Source organism: Neofelis nebulosa, chromosome X (assembly GCF_028018385.1).
Source record: "Neofelis nebulosa isolate mNeoNeb1 chromosome X, mNeoNeb1.pri, whole genome shotgun sequence".
Lineage (NCBI taxonomy): Eukaryota > Metazoa > Chordata > Mammalia > Carnivora > Felidae > Neofelis > Neofelis nebulosa.
Window position 1 is genome coordinate 59050365 of NC_080800.1, and position 18828 is coordinate 59069192.

At 40.2% G+C, this 18828-nt stretch overlaps 1 protein-coding gene across 1 annotated transcript in view; it reads right to left on the reverse strand.

Moving 5' to 3' along the window:
* Nucleotides 1-3997: 3997 nt before the first annotated feature.
* The window catches only part of TEX11 (testis expressed 11), a 251917-nt gene continuing 237086 nt past the window's right edge, over nucleotides 3998-18828 (reverse strand). Inside the window, exons 29-30 of the mRNA XM_058712843.1 lie at nucleotides 5119-5283; nucleotides 3998-4235 (exon numbers count right to left, since the gene is read on the reverse strand). Coding sequence (XP_058568826.1) covers nucleotides 4164-4235; nucleotides 5119-5283 — 237 coding nt within the window. The 3' untranslated portion in view covers nucleotides 3998-4163. The remainder of the gene's footprint in view (nucleotides 4236-5118; nucleotides 5284-18828) is intronic.

Below are 18828 nucleotides of genomic sequence, written 5' to 3' on the forward strand. Positions count from 1 at the left end.
GTACAACCGAGGTGCTAATTAATGACAGGAAGGTATGAAAACAAACCAAATTCTCACTCATTCCTTCAACAACTATTTGCTGAAGATGCCAGGACTGCGCTAGACAATGGGGATATACTGTGGTGAGGAAAACATACTGTCTGCCCTTACGGAACTTAAACACTATTGGGAGAGACTCATATTAATCAAACTAGTCCACGAACAAATATATATTGACAAATTATGAAGACTAACAACTGAGTGCTAGGAGAGCATATGACAGAGGAACCTGACCCAGGCAGGGAAGTTTTCTCTGAGGAACTTGCCTTTGAGCTGACTTCTCAAAGCTAAGTACGAATAAACTAAGGTGAAGGCCGGGCAGAGTCAACAGTAAGTCCAGTGAGTCGACAATAAGAAATGCCTGTTTAAATGCGAATGGGGTCCTTTGCCCTTTACCTTGATGGGGACTCAGCTAAGGGCTCAACTTGCTTCCTAGAGAGGCATGGGGGCTTGGCTGATGACTTGGTCAGTGTGTTTTCCAGGGCTTGCCAAAGGGGCAGCCCTCACAGGCCAGGATGGTGGGGTTAGGACTGAGGAGACAGCCGCATGGCTGGGAGAGTGTTCTCAAACAGGGAGATTGAGCCAGTAAGTGGCTATTTGGGAGTCACAGGAGCCAGGTTTCTCAATGTTGGAAGAGACAGTTGCAAATACGGAAGGGGAAGATGGCTAGAACAGTCTCGTGTTAGATTGAAAATGCAGGTATCGGTATGAACTCAGTTTTAACATACGTATGTACACATAGGCTTTTTTTTGTCGATACAGTACTGTGAATGTATTTTCCCTATGATTTTCTTAATAAATTTTTCTTTTCTCTAGCTTACTTTAAGAATGCAGTGTAGGGGCGCCTGGGTGGCGCAGTCGGTTAAGCGTCCGACTTCAGCCAGGTCACGATCTCGCGGTCCGTGAGTTCGAGCCCCGCATCAGGCTCTGGGCTGATGGCTCGGAGCCTGGAGCCTGTTTCCGATTCTGTGTCTCCCTCTCTCTCTGCCCCTCCCCCGTTCATGCTCTGTCTCTCTCTGTCCCAAAAATAAATAAAAAACGTTGAAAAAAAAATTAAAAAAAAAAAAGAATGCAGTGTATAATACACATACACATTATATGTTGGTCGACTGTTTCTGTTATTGGTAAGGCTTCCAGTCAACAGTAGGCTATTTGTAGTTAGGTTTTGAGGAGTCAAAAATTATATGTGCATTTTTGACTGTGCAGAGATTGGCATCCCTATCTAGGGTCAACTTTATCTATATTTGTCTATAGATATGCATGTACATGTGTAGATGTACATACACATACACACTTTATCTTGAGTTATGAGTTTGACCACATTGGCTGTGCAGATTACATAAAAAAAGATCTCTGGGGGTGCCTTGGTGGCCCAGTCGGTTAAGCACTAGACTTGACTTTGGCTCAGGTCATGATCTCATGGTTGGTGAGTATGAGCCCTGCATCGGGCTCTGTGCTGACAGTGTGGAGCCTGCTTAGATTCTCTCTCTCTTCCTCTCTCTCTGCCCCTCCCTGCCTCTCTCTTTCTCTCAAAATAAATAAGTAACCTTAAAAAAATATCTCTGGCTACTATTTCCTAGCTCTGTCCACTGAGAGGACCTAGAAACAATGGTGTCCGGTAATGAGTGCCTCAGATCTTGGGCACTGGCTACCATTCAATTAAAAAGGAACCAGGGATTCTTGGAGAAATTACTGATTCCAGTGCTGGGACAGGGAAACTATAACATGAGCCTGGAACATCTTACTGTGTCACAAAGAAAGGAAGTGTTCAAAAACTGATAGGGACATGTCAAAAGGGCATAGGAGCCAGCTTTGAGCAAAATGATGATCTAGAAGTTCTGCACATGCGTGTCACCATTTCCTGCAAACACCAATGGAAGGTCATGCCTGATCTCTACCTCTATAGAGATCCTGAAGAGATTGAGAAGGAAGAGCAGGCCGCTGCTGAAAAGGCTGTGACCAAGGTGGAATATCAGGGTGAATGGACTGCTCCAGCTCCTGAATCCACTGCTCCTTAACCTGAAGTCACAGACTGGTCTGAAGGCATGCAGGTGCCCTCTGTGCCTATTCAGTGGTTCTCTGCTGAAGACTGGTCCGCATCTCCCATGACTCAGACCATTGAATTGGGAGGAACAACCACTGAGTGGCCTTAAGCTACTCTTCCACAAAGGCAAATGAAATGGAAATGGGTGGACAGAAAAGAAGCAGTTTCTTAAAAAACAAAGATATAGTGGATTATAACTCACTGAGTAAACCAGAAATCCGTCAGTCTGTATTTAAACATTTTTAGGGGCGCCTGGATGGCTCTGTCAGTTAAACGTCCCACTCTTAATCTCAGCTGAGGTCTTGATCTCAGGGTTGTGAGTTCCAGCCTGCATTGAGTGTGGAGCCTACTTACAAAAAATTGTTTTAAAATATGAATAAATAAATGGGGGAGAAGAAAATGTTCCACCTAACAGACGCCAACTAATAAATGAAGTGGGAATGATGGAAATTAAAAAATCAACATTTAGCAACCATCACAGTAAAAATGGATTCAGGCAAGAATCATCAATGGATGCTAAAACTAGTAAGCGGAAGCTTAATGAGGAATGGAAAATCTGGTCTCAAATTATCTTCCACAAAGCACTTCATAATTACTTTTTAATTACTAAGTACCTGGTCGATGCCATCTTAACCTTAACCAGTGATGGGACAAATTGACATTGTGTGCCTGTTGGTACAATGCACCAGGAAGAACATACCAATCTTGTTGCAGGCCTTCCCAAAATACGTAAATGGAATCTAATCATTAGGAAACATCAAACAGACCCTGGCTGCAGTTCATGCGACAGAGTAATTAGCCTGTACTCTTTAAAAATGTCAAGGTCATGAAAAGCAAGGAAAGACTGAGAACCTATTTCCATTTGTAGGAGATGAAAGAGACATGACCACTAAATGCAACTTGATTCTAAACTTAGGGAGGGCTTTATTAGGACAATTGGTGAAATTTGAATGAGGTCTGTAGATTAGATGGTAGAATTGCATCCTTGTTAATTTCCTAATTTTGATGGATTAACTGTGGTCCTGTATGAGAGTGTCCTTGTTTTTAGGAAATATGCACTGAGGTATTAAGGGGTAACAGAGCAAGATGTCTGCAAATTAATCTCAAATGGTTTAGAAAAAAACACAAAGAATGATAAAAGCAATGTGGTAAAATGTCAACATATAGGGAGGCTGGGTGAAGGGTATATAGCAGTTCTTTGTGCTTCTCTGCACCTTTTCTATAAGTATGAAACTGTTTTGAAATCAAAAGTCTAAAGATGTTCATCCAGATCAACTGGGGGAAAAAGCCAATGTGATCTTATAGTACACTAATTCAAGTCCTGCCAGAATGAGGCTGCTGAATTCTGTGTGGGTCAGACCTTACTGGAACGTGGGATGTGGCTCTTGGAAGGTACGAGCCCGTATCATATGAGGAACAGTGGAGGGGTCTGGGAATGTTCAAGCAGAAGAAGAAAAAGCCAGGAAGACAGGGAGGAGACTGACTTCTGTCTTCAGTTCTCCAAAGTGTATCTGGGGCAGAGAAAGCAGACTTGTTATAGGGAGACAAATTTCTGTCTCCCTATCAGCAAAAAAGGTGGATTGAGCTATCTTGGGCGTTCCTGTCATATGATATGCTCTGATAGAGGCTGGATGACCCATTCTCAAGGGTGTCATAGACCAAGTTTATGAATCTGATCAATTCAGGGCCCAGTGATGACTAAGGTTCTTCTATTGAATAGTCCGCGGTTCTCTATTACCTTCAGGTAGTGGGAATTCAAGCACTTCTGGAATAGAATGCAACTTGTGCTGGACTAGAATGTTTTTGCTCACATGGGCCATGAATACTCTTACTCTCATATGGCTATTTCAATATATAATAACATCCTTGGCACTTTGGAAAATTTGTCCCCCAGAAATAAGCTGGCCACAGCAGTAAAAGTCAAAATGCTTTAATTCAGAAAATTTCATGTAACAACAAGAAAACAGGGTTTGAAAAAACAGAAACAAGAACTCAAGATAAAGTCTGGCAAGAATTTAGGTATTCAACATCTTCAAGTAGATGTCAGCTTGTCTGCTCAGATGCCTTATTCCAGCTCTTCTCACTCTTCGTTGAAAACTGAGCCCTTGCTTTTGCTTAATGCTTCCACCAGCTCGCCATACAGAGTATTCATCTAGGAAAGAGAACAGCAAATAGATTTCCTGAGAGACGCAAGGTGATAGCACGGAAGTCTAACCTTGACCTTCTGAGTTCTGAGGAACCACTTTGGGGAAAAAATATAGTACTCTCTTAGGGAAGAAGGACCCCATAGCACCAGGTCCATTTGCTAGGGACAGGCAGCTATTGTAAGGGAGGTGGTACTTAAAACATAAAATATCCTCTGCCCTTATTTGGTAGCAAGACTTTTTTTTCCCCACCAAGCTTCTCCTGGTTAGCTAATGGCCTAAAAGTCTGCAACTAGTTTCTAGAGAAAATACTTTCGTAAACAGTGATCTTTTGCATGGTGTTCAGTCCTTCCCTACTTGCACTGGCATTGACAGTGATGCATCTTTCCAGAGCTCTGTCTTGGCATTCTTCTAATTTTTTTAATGTTTATTTTTGAAGAGGTGGGGGGAATGAGAGAGAGAACACACATGCCCAAGTAGGGGAGGGGCAGAGAGAGAAGGGGACAGAGGATCCGAAGCGGCCTCCATGCTGTCAGCGCAGAGCTTGATGTGGGGCTTAAACACACGAACCCGTGAGATCATGACTTGAGCCAAAGTCAGACACTCAACCCACTGAGCCACCTAGGTGCCCCTATCTTGGCATTCTTCTTATTTAGATTCCATTTGCTATCCTTAAGTTCCCCTCTGTTCATCACCCTTCCTGGTTTCCACTGTAAAACATTACTGTTTACACTCCCCTAACTCTTGCTGTTCTATGGAACCACTGTGAGGAACAATGATCAGGATTCTTTCCCAGCCAAGGAAGGTAGGACTGAGTCTTTACTGAGTGCCCAGATAGAACCTCTCTGCTCCCCGAGTCATATCATCCACCCCTACTCTCTCCCTCCTCACCTGAGTTTCATAGTTTCTCTTGAGGGAGCCAAGGTGGTCAAGAAAACGCAGTGAAAGGTCACACCATTTTTCTGCAGATACATACTTCTTCCCGCCGTACATATATATCCCAATATTCCAGGACTTGACCATCAGCCAGAGAGTCTCTGATTCTGGGTAGTCTTCCTGAAATCCAAGAACAGTGGGTCTACAGTTATTACTGTCACAGTCATTGTAGCACTGACTGTATCAGTGCTGTACCCCATTATTATTAAGCAAACAATGGGTGCTCTGCTAACGCGAAGAAGGAGCCACAGCCTCCATGAACAATCCTGTTCCTTGAAGGTAGGAGGAGAGCATCTTAAAAGTTTGTCAGCTGTACATAAGGCAAGACGACTTCATGAAGGGACACATAAATTGAAAAAGCTCTGAGGCCTGCTTGGACTCATTCCTGGTCTCGTCTAAGCAGGAGAAAAGCCTCTATACTGTCTGGGGCTTCTCTTGGTGTTGTCCTCTGTCGATTATCTCACCAACACCTACCCCTAATTTTCAGAGAAGTGTGTCAAGAAGCAGTTTTTAAAAATTTTTAAAAATGTTTCCTTATTTTTGAGAGAGAGACAGAGCATGAGTGGGGGAGGGGCAGAGAGGGAGGGAGACACAGAATCTGAAGCGGGCTCCAGGCTCTGAACCGTCAGCACAGAACCCAATACAGGGCTTGAACCCACAGACCGTGAGATAATGACCTGAGCTGACGCTCAACCAACAGAACCATCCAGGCACCCTAGAATTTCGGTCTTTAAAAGCAATGGGAAACCACAGAAGATTAAGCAAGGTCACATATTTGAAAATTTAAAAGATCATTCTGGTTGCTGGATGGAGAAAGGTATAAATGAAAGCAAGAGATGCAAGGAAACCAGCTAAAAGTTTCCTACAGTAGCTGAGGTAAAAGATGATAACTTGTGGGGCTCCTGGGTGGCTCAGGCGGTTGAATGTCCGACTTCAGTTCAGGTCATGATTTCACAGTTCGTGAGTTCAAGCCCCGCGTCCGGCTCTGTGCTGACAGCTCAGAGCCTGGAGCCTGCTTCGGATTCTGTGTCTCCCTCTCTCTGCCCCTCCCCCGCTCACACTCTGTCTCTCTCTCCCTCAAGAATAAATAAACATTTAAAAAAGTTAAAAAAAAAGATGATAACTTGAACTAGGTTTGGGACAGTGGAATATGGGAGGTGAATGAATTGGAGATATTTAAGAGGCAGAATTGACAAGACTTGGTGATATATTAGAAATGGGGGATGATTCCTAGATGCCTGGCTTGGGCAACTGGAAGAATGATGGCGCCATTCAATGAGTTAGGGAACACTGCAGGAGTTTTATTTTCATTTGTATTAGCTGCCCTCATGTCCAGTGTTGCTCAGGAGAATCATTAATCTTCAGTAAAGTAATGCATCAGTGCAGCTACTCGCCCCAGAGTGACATGGACTGGCCTATGTGAAATACAAGTCACTGATGGCAAATAGAGGTGTTTGCTCTTAGGACTTTCCGGGGCTCATGATCGAAGCCAGTTTTTTCTATCTTTAACATCATAATAAATACGGCCGTTGTGCATATCTCTAATAAAACTGTAGGTGTTCTGGAACACGAATGCCTACATTTATAGGCTCTCCTCAGTGTTCCTGAAGTGATAATTGTGTACATCAGTTTTATTGAGATATAATTCACATACCATAAAATTTACCTACTTAACGTATACAATTCAGTGGTTTTTATATTCACAGTTCTGTAATCATCACCACAATTAATTTTTATCCCCTTTAAAGGAAACCCTGTGCCATTAGCAGTCACTCTCCATTTCCCCCCATACCCACCCTACATCTCTGGGCAAGCAGTAATCTAATTTCTCTCTCTTATAGATTGGCCTGTTCTGGACATTTCAGATAAACGGAGTCACACAGTATATGTACTCCTTTATAACCAGCATATTTCACTTAGCATAATGCTTTCCAGATCCATCCATGTTGTAGCATGTGGCAATAATTAATTCCTTTTTATGGCAAAGTCTGTTTCCCTCACATGTGAAGCTTCTTATGTTGCTTCTCAGAGGACACAGACTCTGTTCCCCTTGGGAAAAATCTCTAAGCCCCTGCTCCAGAACTTTGAGGGGGGACAGTGGACCCTTTTTTTCTGAGTGATACAACCTGCTTTTAGAGGTTACTGGGTAGGGTGGTAGTTTCTAGTGTTTTTGGCTTGCCTCTTTGGGTGTGGAACCTCTGCCCTAAGAGTTAGCTGAGGCAAGGGCCCCCGTGGTCTGACTTGCCTAAGGTAGGTCCTTTGCCCCACAAGTGGGGTTGGGTAAAGGAAGGGAGGCCTCATTCTTTTGGCCATACTTGCTCAAAATTGAGCCTTTGCATCCTGGAGCTGAAGGTGGGATAGTAAGTCCTGGCAGCCTGCTGTTCTTTGTGGGACACCATATCCCTTGACTGGGAGACTGAGGAAAGTGAGAGCATTGTTTCCTTGGCCACACTTTCCTGAGGTGGAGCTTGCTAATGCAATGCTGAGCTGGGGGTAGGACAGGGAGGGAGTAGGTCATGGCTCCAGTACTATGGACTCTCAAGGTTCTTATCAAGATTTAGTAGATTTTCTTGAATGGATCCTTCTTCATCTTCTATATGCTCTTAAAAAAATTTCCAAAGACTTTAAATAGCTGTTTTTCCTATAATTTTCACCAATATGGCTGTTTTTCTGGGGAACATATCCATTTAGATTCTCATAGATTTAGATATTCCAGAAGTAGAAGTCTCTAGAAACCTTTTGTTACTGGTAAAGAAACTGACGCCAAGGGAGGCAGTGCCATCTGCCTAAGGCCACACAGTGTGTCTGTGGCACAGATGAGAGTAGAGGCCAGGGGCACTTACTCTTGATTGAGTGCTCCTTTGATCTTATATATTTTTAACATTATCCTAAACACACCCTCTAATTTAGAGAAAAATCTCTCCATTTTCACCTGATTTATCAATGAAATGTATTTTTGTTTATACAGATTTCCTTGATTAATTGTGTGGTTGAACAACTTTTGCATGTGTTTTATTAGGCAATTGCATGTCTTCTTTTGTAGCTTACCGGGTCACAGCTTTTACCCGTTTTTTCTAGTGTAGGTAACCTTTTTCTTATTGATTTTTAACTCAAAAATGGATACATAGATCAATGGAGCAGAAAAGAGACCGCAGAAATAGACCCATGATTATATGGTCAATTAATATATGACAAAGGAGGTAAGAATATACAATGGGGAAAAGACAGCATTTTCAATAAATGGTGCTGGGAAAACTGGACAGTCACATGTAAAAGAATGAAAATGGACCGCTTTTTAACACAATACACAAAAATAAACTCAAAATGGATTAAAGACCTAAATGTAAGCCTGAAACCATAAAAATCCTAGAAGAGAACACAGGCAGTATCTTCTCTGACATTGGCCATAACAACATTTTTCTAGATGTTTCCAAAGGCAAGGGAAACAAAAGCAAAAATAAATTATTGGGACTACTTATAAATAAAAAGCTTTTGCACAGCAAAGAAAACCATCAACAAAACAAAAAGACAACCTACTGAATGGGGGGTGGATATTGCAAATCATTTATCTGATAAGGTGTTAATACCCAAAATATATTAAAAACGTACACAACTCAACCCCCCCAAAACAAACAATCCAATTAAAAACTGGACACAGGGGGTGCCTGGGTGGCTCAACAAGTTAAGTGTCTGACTTCAACTTGGGTCATGAGCTCATGGTTCGTGAGTTCGAGCCCTGCATCAGGCTCTCTACTATCAGCACGGAGCCTGCTTTGCATCTTTGGTCTCCCCCTCTCTCTCAAGAATAAATAAACATTAAAAAAACGGACCTGAGTAGACATTTTCCAAAGGAGACATACAGATGGCCAACAGACACATGAAAAGATGTTCAACATTACTAATCATCAGGGAAATGCAAATCAAAGCCATATCACCTTATACCAGTTAGAATGGCTAAAATCAAAATGACAAGTTATAGCAAGTGTTGGCAAGGATGTGAAAAAATAGGAACCCTCATGCATTCTTGGTAGGAATGCAAACTGGTGCAGCCATTGTGGAAAACAGTATAGAGATCCCTCAAAAAATTAAAAATAGAAATACCATATGATCCAATAATTCCATAATGTGAGTATTTTACCCAAATAAAACAAGAATACTAATTTAAAAAAATATATATGCACCCCTATGTTTTACTGCAACATTATAGCCAAGTATAAAGCAACATAAATGTCTGACAGATGTTATGGAAAGAGCCTAAATGTCCATCAACTGATGAATGGATAAAGAAATTGTGGTTTATATACACAATGGAATACTACGTGGCAATGAGAAAAAATGAAATATGGCCTTTTGTAGCAACATGGATGGAACTGGAGAGTGTGATGCTAAGTGAAATAAGCCATACAGAGAAAGACAGATACCATATGGTTTCACTCTTATGTGGATCCTGAGAAACGTAACAGAAACCCATGGGGGAAGGGAAGGAAAAAAAAAAAAAAAAGGGGTTAGAGTGGGAGAGAGCCAAAGCATAAGAGACTGTTAAAAACTGAGAACAAACTGAGGGTTGATGGGGGGTGGGAGGGAGGGCAGGGTGGGTGATGGGTATTGAGGAGGGCACCTTTTGGGATGAGCACTGGGTGTTGTATGGAAACCAATTTGACAGTAAATTTCATATATTAAAAAATAAAAAATAAAAAAAAAAGGAATTACCCATGAAAACTTTGAAACAGAAAAAAAAAAAATAAATGTCTGACAGATGAATGGATAAGGAAAATGTGGTACACACACACACACACACACACACACACACACACACTGGAATATTACATAGCAATAAAAAGGATGAGATTGTGCCACTTAAGACAACATGGATGGATGAACCTGGAAGGTATTACGCTAAGTGAAATAAGTCAGACTGAAAAAGACAAACACCATATGATTCTACTCATAAGTGGAATCTAAAAAAAAAACCCAAAAAATAAATGAATAAACAAACAAAAAGCATAATCAGATCTATAAATGCAGAGAACTAACTGATTATTGCCAGAGGGGAGGGAGGTGAGGGGTTGGGCAAAATAGATCAAGGGGAGAGAGAAATAAAGGCTTCCAGTTATGGAATGAATGATTCACGGGAATAAAAAAGCACAGCATAAGGAATACAGGCAATGATATTGTAATAGTGATATAATGGAACAGATGGTATCTACACTTGTGTTGAACATAGCATAATGTTGTTCCCATAGCATAGTGTTGTCAAACACTAGTGTTTGTCAAACACATAGTGTTGTCCCATAGCATAGTGTTTCCATAGCATAGTGTTGTCAAATCACTAAGTTGTACACCTGAAACTAACAATATTATGTGTCAACTGTACTAAAAAAAATAAAAATAAAAATTTTACAAATATTTTATCCAAGTCTGTGGCTTATTTTAAAGTTTTCTATGGTATCTTGGGTCATTTATTAATTTTATGTAACTGAATCTATTTTTATTCTGTACCAGCTTCTGGATGGGTCCTCTCCACCCCATAGTTAAAAAAAAGTACTTTCCTATATTTCTCCTAATACCTTTACAGCTTTGATTTTATGTTTAGTTTCTTAATCCATCTGGATATTCTTTTTTTCTTTTGGTGGTCATTTTGGTACATGGTATGAGGTAAAAACAGTGTGAATACTTACCACTTATATACTACTTATTATGTGCTAGACACCTAAGTACTTTACATGTATTATTTAATACTACTAACAACACTGTAATATTACAGATGAGGAGACAGAGGCACAGAGAGTTAGGTAACAGAACTCACATACAGCTAATAAATGGTATAGCCAGATTTTAAGATGGGCAGTCTGGCTCCAAAGTCTGTGCTCAACCACTGTGTTATAATGCCTCTCAGTTTACAGGTAAGGATTTAACTTTACTTTTTAAATTGTCCTAATGTCATGTTTTAAATAGATCATCCTCTCAGTGATTTAATATACCTCCTTCATTCCATACTAAATTCTCATAGGTATGTGGTCTTTTTCTGGGTTCTATCCTCTCCTATTACTATTTATGATTTTATTTAAGCGAAAATCATACTTTTTTTTTTTTGACAGAGAGAGAGAGGGCGCAAGTGAGTAAGGGGCAGAGAGAGGGAGAGAGAAGTGGGGCTTACCTGAAGCAGGGCTCGTGTTCACCTGAAGAACAGCTTGAGCTCACCCAGTGTGGGACTCAAACTCTTGAACCATGAGATCATGATGTGAGCTGAAGTCAGATGCTTAACCACTGAGCCACCCAGGTGCCATAAACTAATACCATATTCTTAAAATTAATAACACTTTATAATTTTTATATTTGATAGGACAAATCTTGCCTTGTTCTTTTGCAAAGATGTATTAGCTATTGTGGCTTATTTCCTTTGGGGAAAGAATTTTAGAATTATCAAGTTTCACTAAAAAAATCCTATTAAGAAATCTTATTGAGATTTTTATTTTGATTGAATTTAGGGAAACTGATTCCTATTAAGCCATCCAGGAACATGGTATTTTGTTGGAGACCTATGCCTTTTTTTAGAGTAGAAAGGGAAGATACATAGAAAGACAGAGACTGAAAATAATGGAGAGATATTAAGGTACTTCAAGAAGTATAAGGAGATTGAACTAACAGTTTAAGGTTGAGGGAATCTCTCTTCTTTTGAGAAAAAGGTTAAGATGAGTAAAGAGGTACAGTGGCAAAACATTATGTTTGAGACATGGGGCAATGGAGGAACTCACACTTGATGTCCTTGATCTTCTCAATTAGAAAGATACAATGAGGCCATCTGCTGGGGTCATTGTGGAGTAGTTCTAAGTTTTTATGAAAGTAGGAAAGGCAAAAAAACCTGAAGCAGACATTTTACTTGAGTTTGGAAAAAACTTGACAAGAGTGCAAGAATTTCTGAGGAGTGTTAAGAACCCATTTAAAACTCAACATAGGGGCGCCTGGGTGGCTCAGTCGGTTGAGCGGCCGACTTCAGCTCAGGTCATGATCTCACGGTCCGTGAGTTCGAGCCCCGCGTCAGGCTCTGTGCTGACAGCTTGGAGCCTGGAGCCTGTTTCGGATTCTGTGTCTCCCTCTCTCTGACCCTCCCCCGTTCATGCTCTGTCTCTCTCTGTCTCAAAAATAAATAAACGTTAAAAAAAACTCAAAATAAATTTGTATTAGTTCTGTGCTTTTCTCTAGTGATTCTGCTTCTTAATATCAGGAGAAGAACTGATATTGGTGGGTCATTAGGCTAGAAAAAAATTAAACGGGAGGTATAACCGAAAGAAAGAAAGAAAGAAAGAAAGAAAGAAAGAAAGAAAGAAAAGGAAACAGAAAAAAGGAATGTGGCTAGACTGGACTATAAGAAAATGGGAAGGGTTGAGTTATTTGAAGTATAAGTGACAGCAAAGAACAAGTATGGAGAAGTAAGAGAGATTATAGTAACTCAAAAAACTTTGAGTTAACAATCTTTGAAGTGGAGCTTATATGGGGTACAGACAGAGGCTAAAGAAGGGCAAAAAACTGTGAAGTGGATGAATTGATAACAGGGATGCCAAAGTCACTTAGGATAATAAACTGAAGTTACCAAGGAAGGAAAAACTGGCTCAGAAAGTGCTAGTTCATGGCAACACTGATAACTAAGAGATAGAAGACACAGATTACAAGCGAAGAGAAGCAGCAAGAAGATGGTGTGTAACAAGTACAAAGGAAGCAAGGATTCAGGTAATTTAGTTCCTTCTTCTGCTGAGAAAAAGGGAATGGGAGAAGATGAGACCTCCACAAAAACAATTAGTGACAGACATATCTTGAGGAAAGGTCTTGCTTTGTTCTAAGAGGAAGAGGGAGAAGAGGTAAAGATTGATAGTAAGGAGAATATTGCCTACATTTGTGTGGGGGAAAACACTTTCTTTTTTGGGGGGGTGGTGGTGGATGAAATTAGAGGTAGCCTTTAGAGTGAGGGTAAGGATTTAGAAAATGCAGAGCTTTTAGAAATCTAGAGGGAAAAAGAGATTTGGGGGAAAAGGACTGATATAGTAAAGTTTGTGTTTTAGGGAGATATATTTAATAGAGAGGAACAGGTAAAACTGGAGAAGAGAAGAAAGAGTTACAGACCACTTAGGAAACCAACTACAGAAATCCAGAAGAGACACAATATCAAAGCCTGAATCAAAGATATATTTGCCTGAACCTCAGTTCCAGTTTCAAGGAGATGTGAAGCTTGGAAGAAGAAAGATTTAGATGAAGGAAAACCCAAGGACCATTGTGCTATGAAGAAAGTGCACTGGGTTCAATTCTCAGCTTTGCTGTTACATAGTTGTATGAGCTTGTGTTAGATATTTAATCTTTCAATGCCTCAGTTTACAAATTAATGGAATAAATAACCTTTTTCAAAGATCATTAATTTCACTTCTAAATTCTATCAGACAATGAAGCTTTACCTTTCATTTACTTTAGATCCCAAGTCTTGTTTATAAACTATTTTAAGATTGGCAGAAGTAGTAATTCTTTCAGTTGAACTAAAAGATCAAATGTGAGATATTAAGATGATACCGACAAATGAGTAAGCAGTGTTTCTCAATCTTTAAAGTGCATACAAGTCACATGGGGATACTGTTAAAATGTAGATTCTGACTCATTCAGTCTGGGATGGGGCACGAGATTCTACACTACTCATAAGCTCCCAGGGGATGTTGATGCTGCTGGTCCATGGACTATACTCTGAGGAGCAAACTCTTAGCAAATGTAGCTCAGTAGTTTGGACCACCTTAGCTTCCCTTGTAAAAGAATAGAGGCTGATTTCTTCTGGGCTTCTTCCTGGTTATGCAACATGCCTTTGTGACTCTTTGTGACTCTGATGTCAGCTATGAGGGTTTGGTTTGTCCCTTCTATTTAAGTGTAAGGATTCCCCACCGCCCCATTATCTATGTTTCTGTATGGTGAGAAAAATGAACCAGGGAACTTCCACTTCTATGAGATGGAGTAGATGTACTCATCCCTATTCCTTCTACTAAGTAGAACTAAAACCCTAGACATAAAATAAACATAAGACTCAAAAAAGACACTATTCATAAACATAAGGAGACTGAAAGGTAGAGAGAAGAAAGATTGGTTAGAGACCTTGGGGCCAAGGAATGATACAGTGGTGAGTTCCCTGGGTTTTCATTTGCTTCATATAGCTCAGAGTTGGTGGTACAGATGCCAACAGGCATAGACAAACCAAAGCCCCAAGAAAAGACTGTTCTCTCTAGACAAAGGACCAGAAAAAGGGCAGCAATGCAAGACAGAAAACCTTTAGACATTAACGGCTCTAATACAGCTGAACATCACAGAAAAGCCTGTGATCCCAGCCCCACCCACTCCAGAAAAAGCTAACTGGGGAGCCTAAATTTTTCCCCTTGTGAGGGTGTAAGGAGGCACCCTGCATAGTCTCAGAAGGCCAGATAGGGAGACAAGACTTTCATATCCAATGGCTGGTAATAAGGCATTCCCCTACCCCCTGAAATATCAGTGGAACCTACATTTCCACCCCCAGAGAAGGTGGAACAAAGGAGGAACAAAGTCTGTAAACACTCATGAAGAGGCAGGACTTTCACCATCACACAGCAGATAATGAGGCCACCTCTATCATGGTGTTAATGGAGACCATGTGGGATACTATCTCCACCCAGCAGTAACAAGGAATCCTCCACCCTAAGTATCAATAGAGGCCAAGTGGGGAACCTGAGCATCTACTTCCACCTAGAAGTAATAAGGTCATACTCTCTTCCCTGGCATAGCAGTGTCAGAAAAATCCAGCTGAAACAGAGGTTTAAATGAGATCCAGAATTTCAGAAACATAATATGAAAATGTCCAGGTTTCAATAAAAAAACCACTCATTAGACCAAGAACCAGGAAGAACTCAAAACTGAATTAAATCAATTGATGCTAGCACCAAGGTTAGAGAAATGTCTATATCTGACAAAGATTTTAAAGTAACCATCATAGCACAGTGAAGGAAACAAAACAAAACTAAAAGGCAACCTATAGAATGGGAGAAGATATTCGCAAATGACATATCCAATAAAGGGTTAGTATCCAAAATATATAAAGAACTTGTAAAACTCAACACCCTTAAAACAAATAAGCCAATACAAAAATGGACAGAAGACATGAAGAGACATTTTCCCAAAGACATACAGATGGCCAACAGACACATGAAAAATGCTCAACATCACTCATCATCAGGGAAATACATATCAAAACTACAATGAGATGCCACTTCACACCTGTAAGATCGGCTAAAATCAACAACACAAGAAATAATAGGTGTTGGCGAGGCTATGGAGAATGGGGAGGAACCCTCATGCTCTGTTTATGGAAATGCAAACTGGTACAGACAGTCTGGAAAACAGTATGGAGGTTCCTCAAAAAGTTAAAAATAGAACTATCCTATGATCCAGCAATTACAGTACTAGGTATTTACCCAAAGAACACAAAAATACTAACTCGAAGGGATACATGCACCCTGATGTTTATAGCAGCATTATATACAATAGCCAAATTATGGAAAGAGCCCAAATGTCCAATGACTGATGAATGGATAAAGAAGAGGGGGTGTGTGCATACACACACACACACACACACACACACACACACATACATACAATGGAATATTACTCAGCCATCAAAAAGAATGAAATCTTGGGGCATCTGGGTGGCTCACTTGGCTAAGCGTCTGACTTTGGCTCAAGTCATGATCTCATGGCTTGTGGGTTTAAGCCCTGCATCAGGCTCTCTGCTGTCAGCACAGAGCCCACTTGGGTTCCTGTCTCCCCCCTCTCTGTCCCTCCCTAGCTCGTGCTGTCTCAAAAATAAATAAAAACATCAAAAAAATTAAATCTTGCCATTTGCAACGATGTGGATAAAGCTAGAGAGTATTATGCTAAGTGAAATAAGTCAGTCAGAAAAGACAAATGCCATACAATTTCATTCATGTGTGGAATTTAAGAAACAAACAATCAATCATAGGGGGAAAAATGAGAGGTAAACAGGAAAGATTCTTTTTGTTTTTTTTAAAGAATCTGTTCTTTTTTTTTCAGAGTCTTTTTTTTTAAAGTTTATTTATTTTTAAAAGAGAGAGAACGAGTGGAGGGACAGAGAGAGAGAATCCCAAGCATGCTCTGCACTGTCAGCGTGGAGCCTGATTCAGGGCTTGAACTCATGAACTGTAAGATTATGACCTCAGGTGAAATCAAGAGTCAGATGCTTAACTGACTGAGCCCCCCCAGGTGCTCCAGGAAAGAGATTCTTAACTATAGAGAACTGATAGTTACCAGAGGGGAGGGAGGGGGATAGGTTAAATAGGTGGTGGGGATTAAGGAATGCACTTGTTATGATGATCACTGGATATTGTACTGAAGTGTTGAATCACTGAATTGTACACCTGAAACTAATATTATACTGTATGTTAACTAACTGCAACTTAAATTAAAACTGGGGTGCCTGGGTGGCTAAGGTAGTTAAGCATCCGACTTCAGCTCAGGTCATGATCTCACAGTTCATGGGTTCGAGCCCCATGGTGGGCTCTGTGCTGACAGCTCAGAGCCTGCTTCAGATTCTGTGTCTCCTTCTCTCTCTGCCCCTCCCCTGCTCAAATTCTGTCTCACTCTCTTTCTCAAAAATAAACATTAAAAAATTTAAAAATATAAATTAAAACTTAAAAAATCATAAAATGTTTCAGTAATGTACATACTTCATAGAAAAAATGGAAAGCCTCAGAAAAAAATAAAAAACAGAAGATATAAAGATCATATGGAAATCTTAGAACTGAAAAATATTATAGCTGAAACAAAAACCTCCACTAATAGGTTCAACAGCAGAATGGAGGAGGCAGAGGAAAGATCAGTGAACTCAAAGACAGAACAACAGAAATTACTGAATCTGAACAACAGAGAGAAATAGGCAAAAAATAATAGAATAAAGCCACCAGGGACTCGTGGAACAATAACAAAGGTTCTAACCTTCCTGTCATTGGAGTCCCAGAAAGAGGAGAAAGAGGGTGGGGCTGAAAAAGTACTCAAAGAAATTATATCTGAAAACTTACCAAATTTGGCAAAGATATAAACCTACAGATTCACAAAGCAGAGTGAACCCCAAACAATACAAACCCAAAGAAATCTACCCAAGAGACATCACAGTCCAGCTTCTGAAACCAAAGACAAAGGAAAAATGTTGAAGGAGGTCAAAGAAAAATAACACTTTATTTATAGAGAGAAAACAAGTTGAAGGTTAGCAGATTTCTCACCAGAAGCCTTGGAGGCCTGAGAGGAGTGGCACAGTATTTTTGAAGTACTGAATGAAAAGGATCATCAACCTGGAATGCTATAACCAACAAAAACATCTTTTGGGAATGAAGGGGGGATAGAGACATTATCAGATAAAGAGAAACTATGAGAATTTATCAACAGAGCTTCTCTAAAAAAAATGTCTAAAGGAAGCTCTCTAAACAAAAGAAATGATAGAAAAGGTACCCTGCAACATCAAAAAGGAAGAAAGAAAATGGTAAGCCTGCATTTTTATATATGTAAATACAATAAAATACAATTCCTTCTTCTTTTGAGTTTTCTCAATTATTTTATTTATATTTTTTAAATGTTTATTTATTTGCTTTGAGAGAGAGAGAGAAGGCACAAATGGGCAGTGGAGAGGCAGAGAGAGAAGCCCAAGCTTCTCCTAAGCTCAGGTCATGATCTGCACTGACAGTGCAGAGCCCAATTTGGGGCTTGATCTCACAAACTGCAAGATCATGACCTGAACCAAAATCAAGAGCTGGATGCTTGACCAACTGAGTCACCCAGGCATCCCAAGTTTTCTAAATTATGGTTGAAGGATTAAGTAAAAATTATAACACTGATGTAGTTCTAAATGTAGGTACAGGAAAATTTAGGACAATTATAAGTGGGGGAAGGTAAAGAGAAGTAAGGTTTCTATACTTCACTTGAACTGGTAACATGATGACAGATGTAGACAGTAGTAAGTTTTACACACACACACACACACACACACACACACACACACACGTATGCACTCTGTAATACCTAGAGCAACCACTAAAAAAGAAGCTGTACAAAGAAATACAGTTAATAATACTACAGATGATGCAACATGGAATTCTAAAAAATGTTCAAGTAATTCACAGGAAGGCAGGAAAGAGAAAAGAGAAATGAAAAACAGAGAGAACGAAACAAACAAAACAAAAAACAAAAAAATGAAGTGGCAGACTTACACCCTAACAGATGAGTGATCTAAACATACTGATTAAAAGACAGAGATTAGTTGGGGCGCCTGGGTGGCTCAGTCGGTGGAGCATCCAACTTTGGTTCAGGTCATGATCTCACGGCTTATGAGTTCAAGTCCCACATGGGGCTCTGTGCTGTCAGCTCAGAGACTGGAGCCTGCTTCGGATTCTGTGTCTCCTCTCTCTGCCCCTTCCCCAACTCGTGCTCTGTCTCTCTCTCTCAAAAATAAATAAACATTAAAAAAATTTAAAAATTAGCAAAGTGGACTAAAAAATGTGCTGTCTATATGCAGTCTACAAGAAATTCACTTCAAATATACAATTGTAGGGGCACTTGGGTGGCTCAGTCGGTTGGGCGTCTGACTTCAGCTCAGGTCATGAT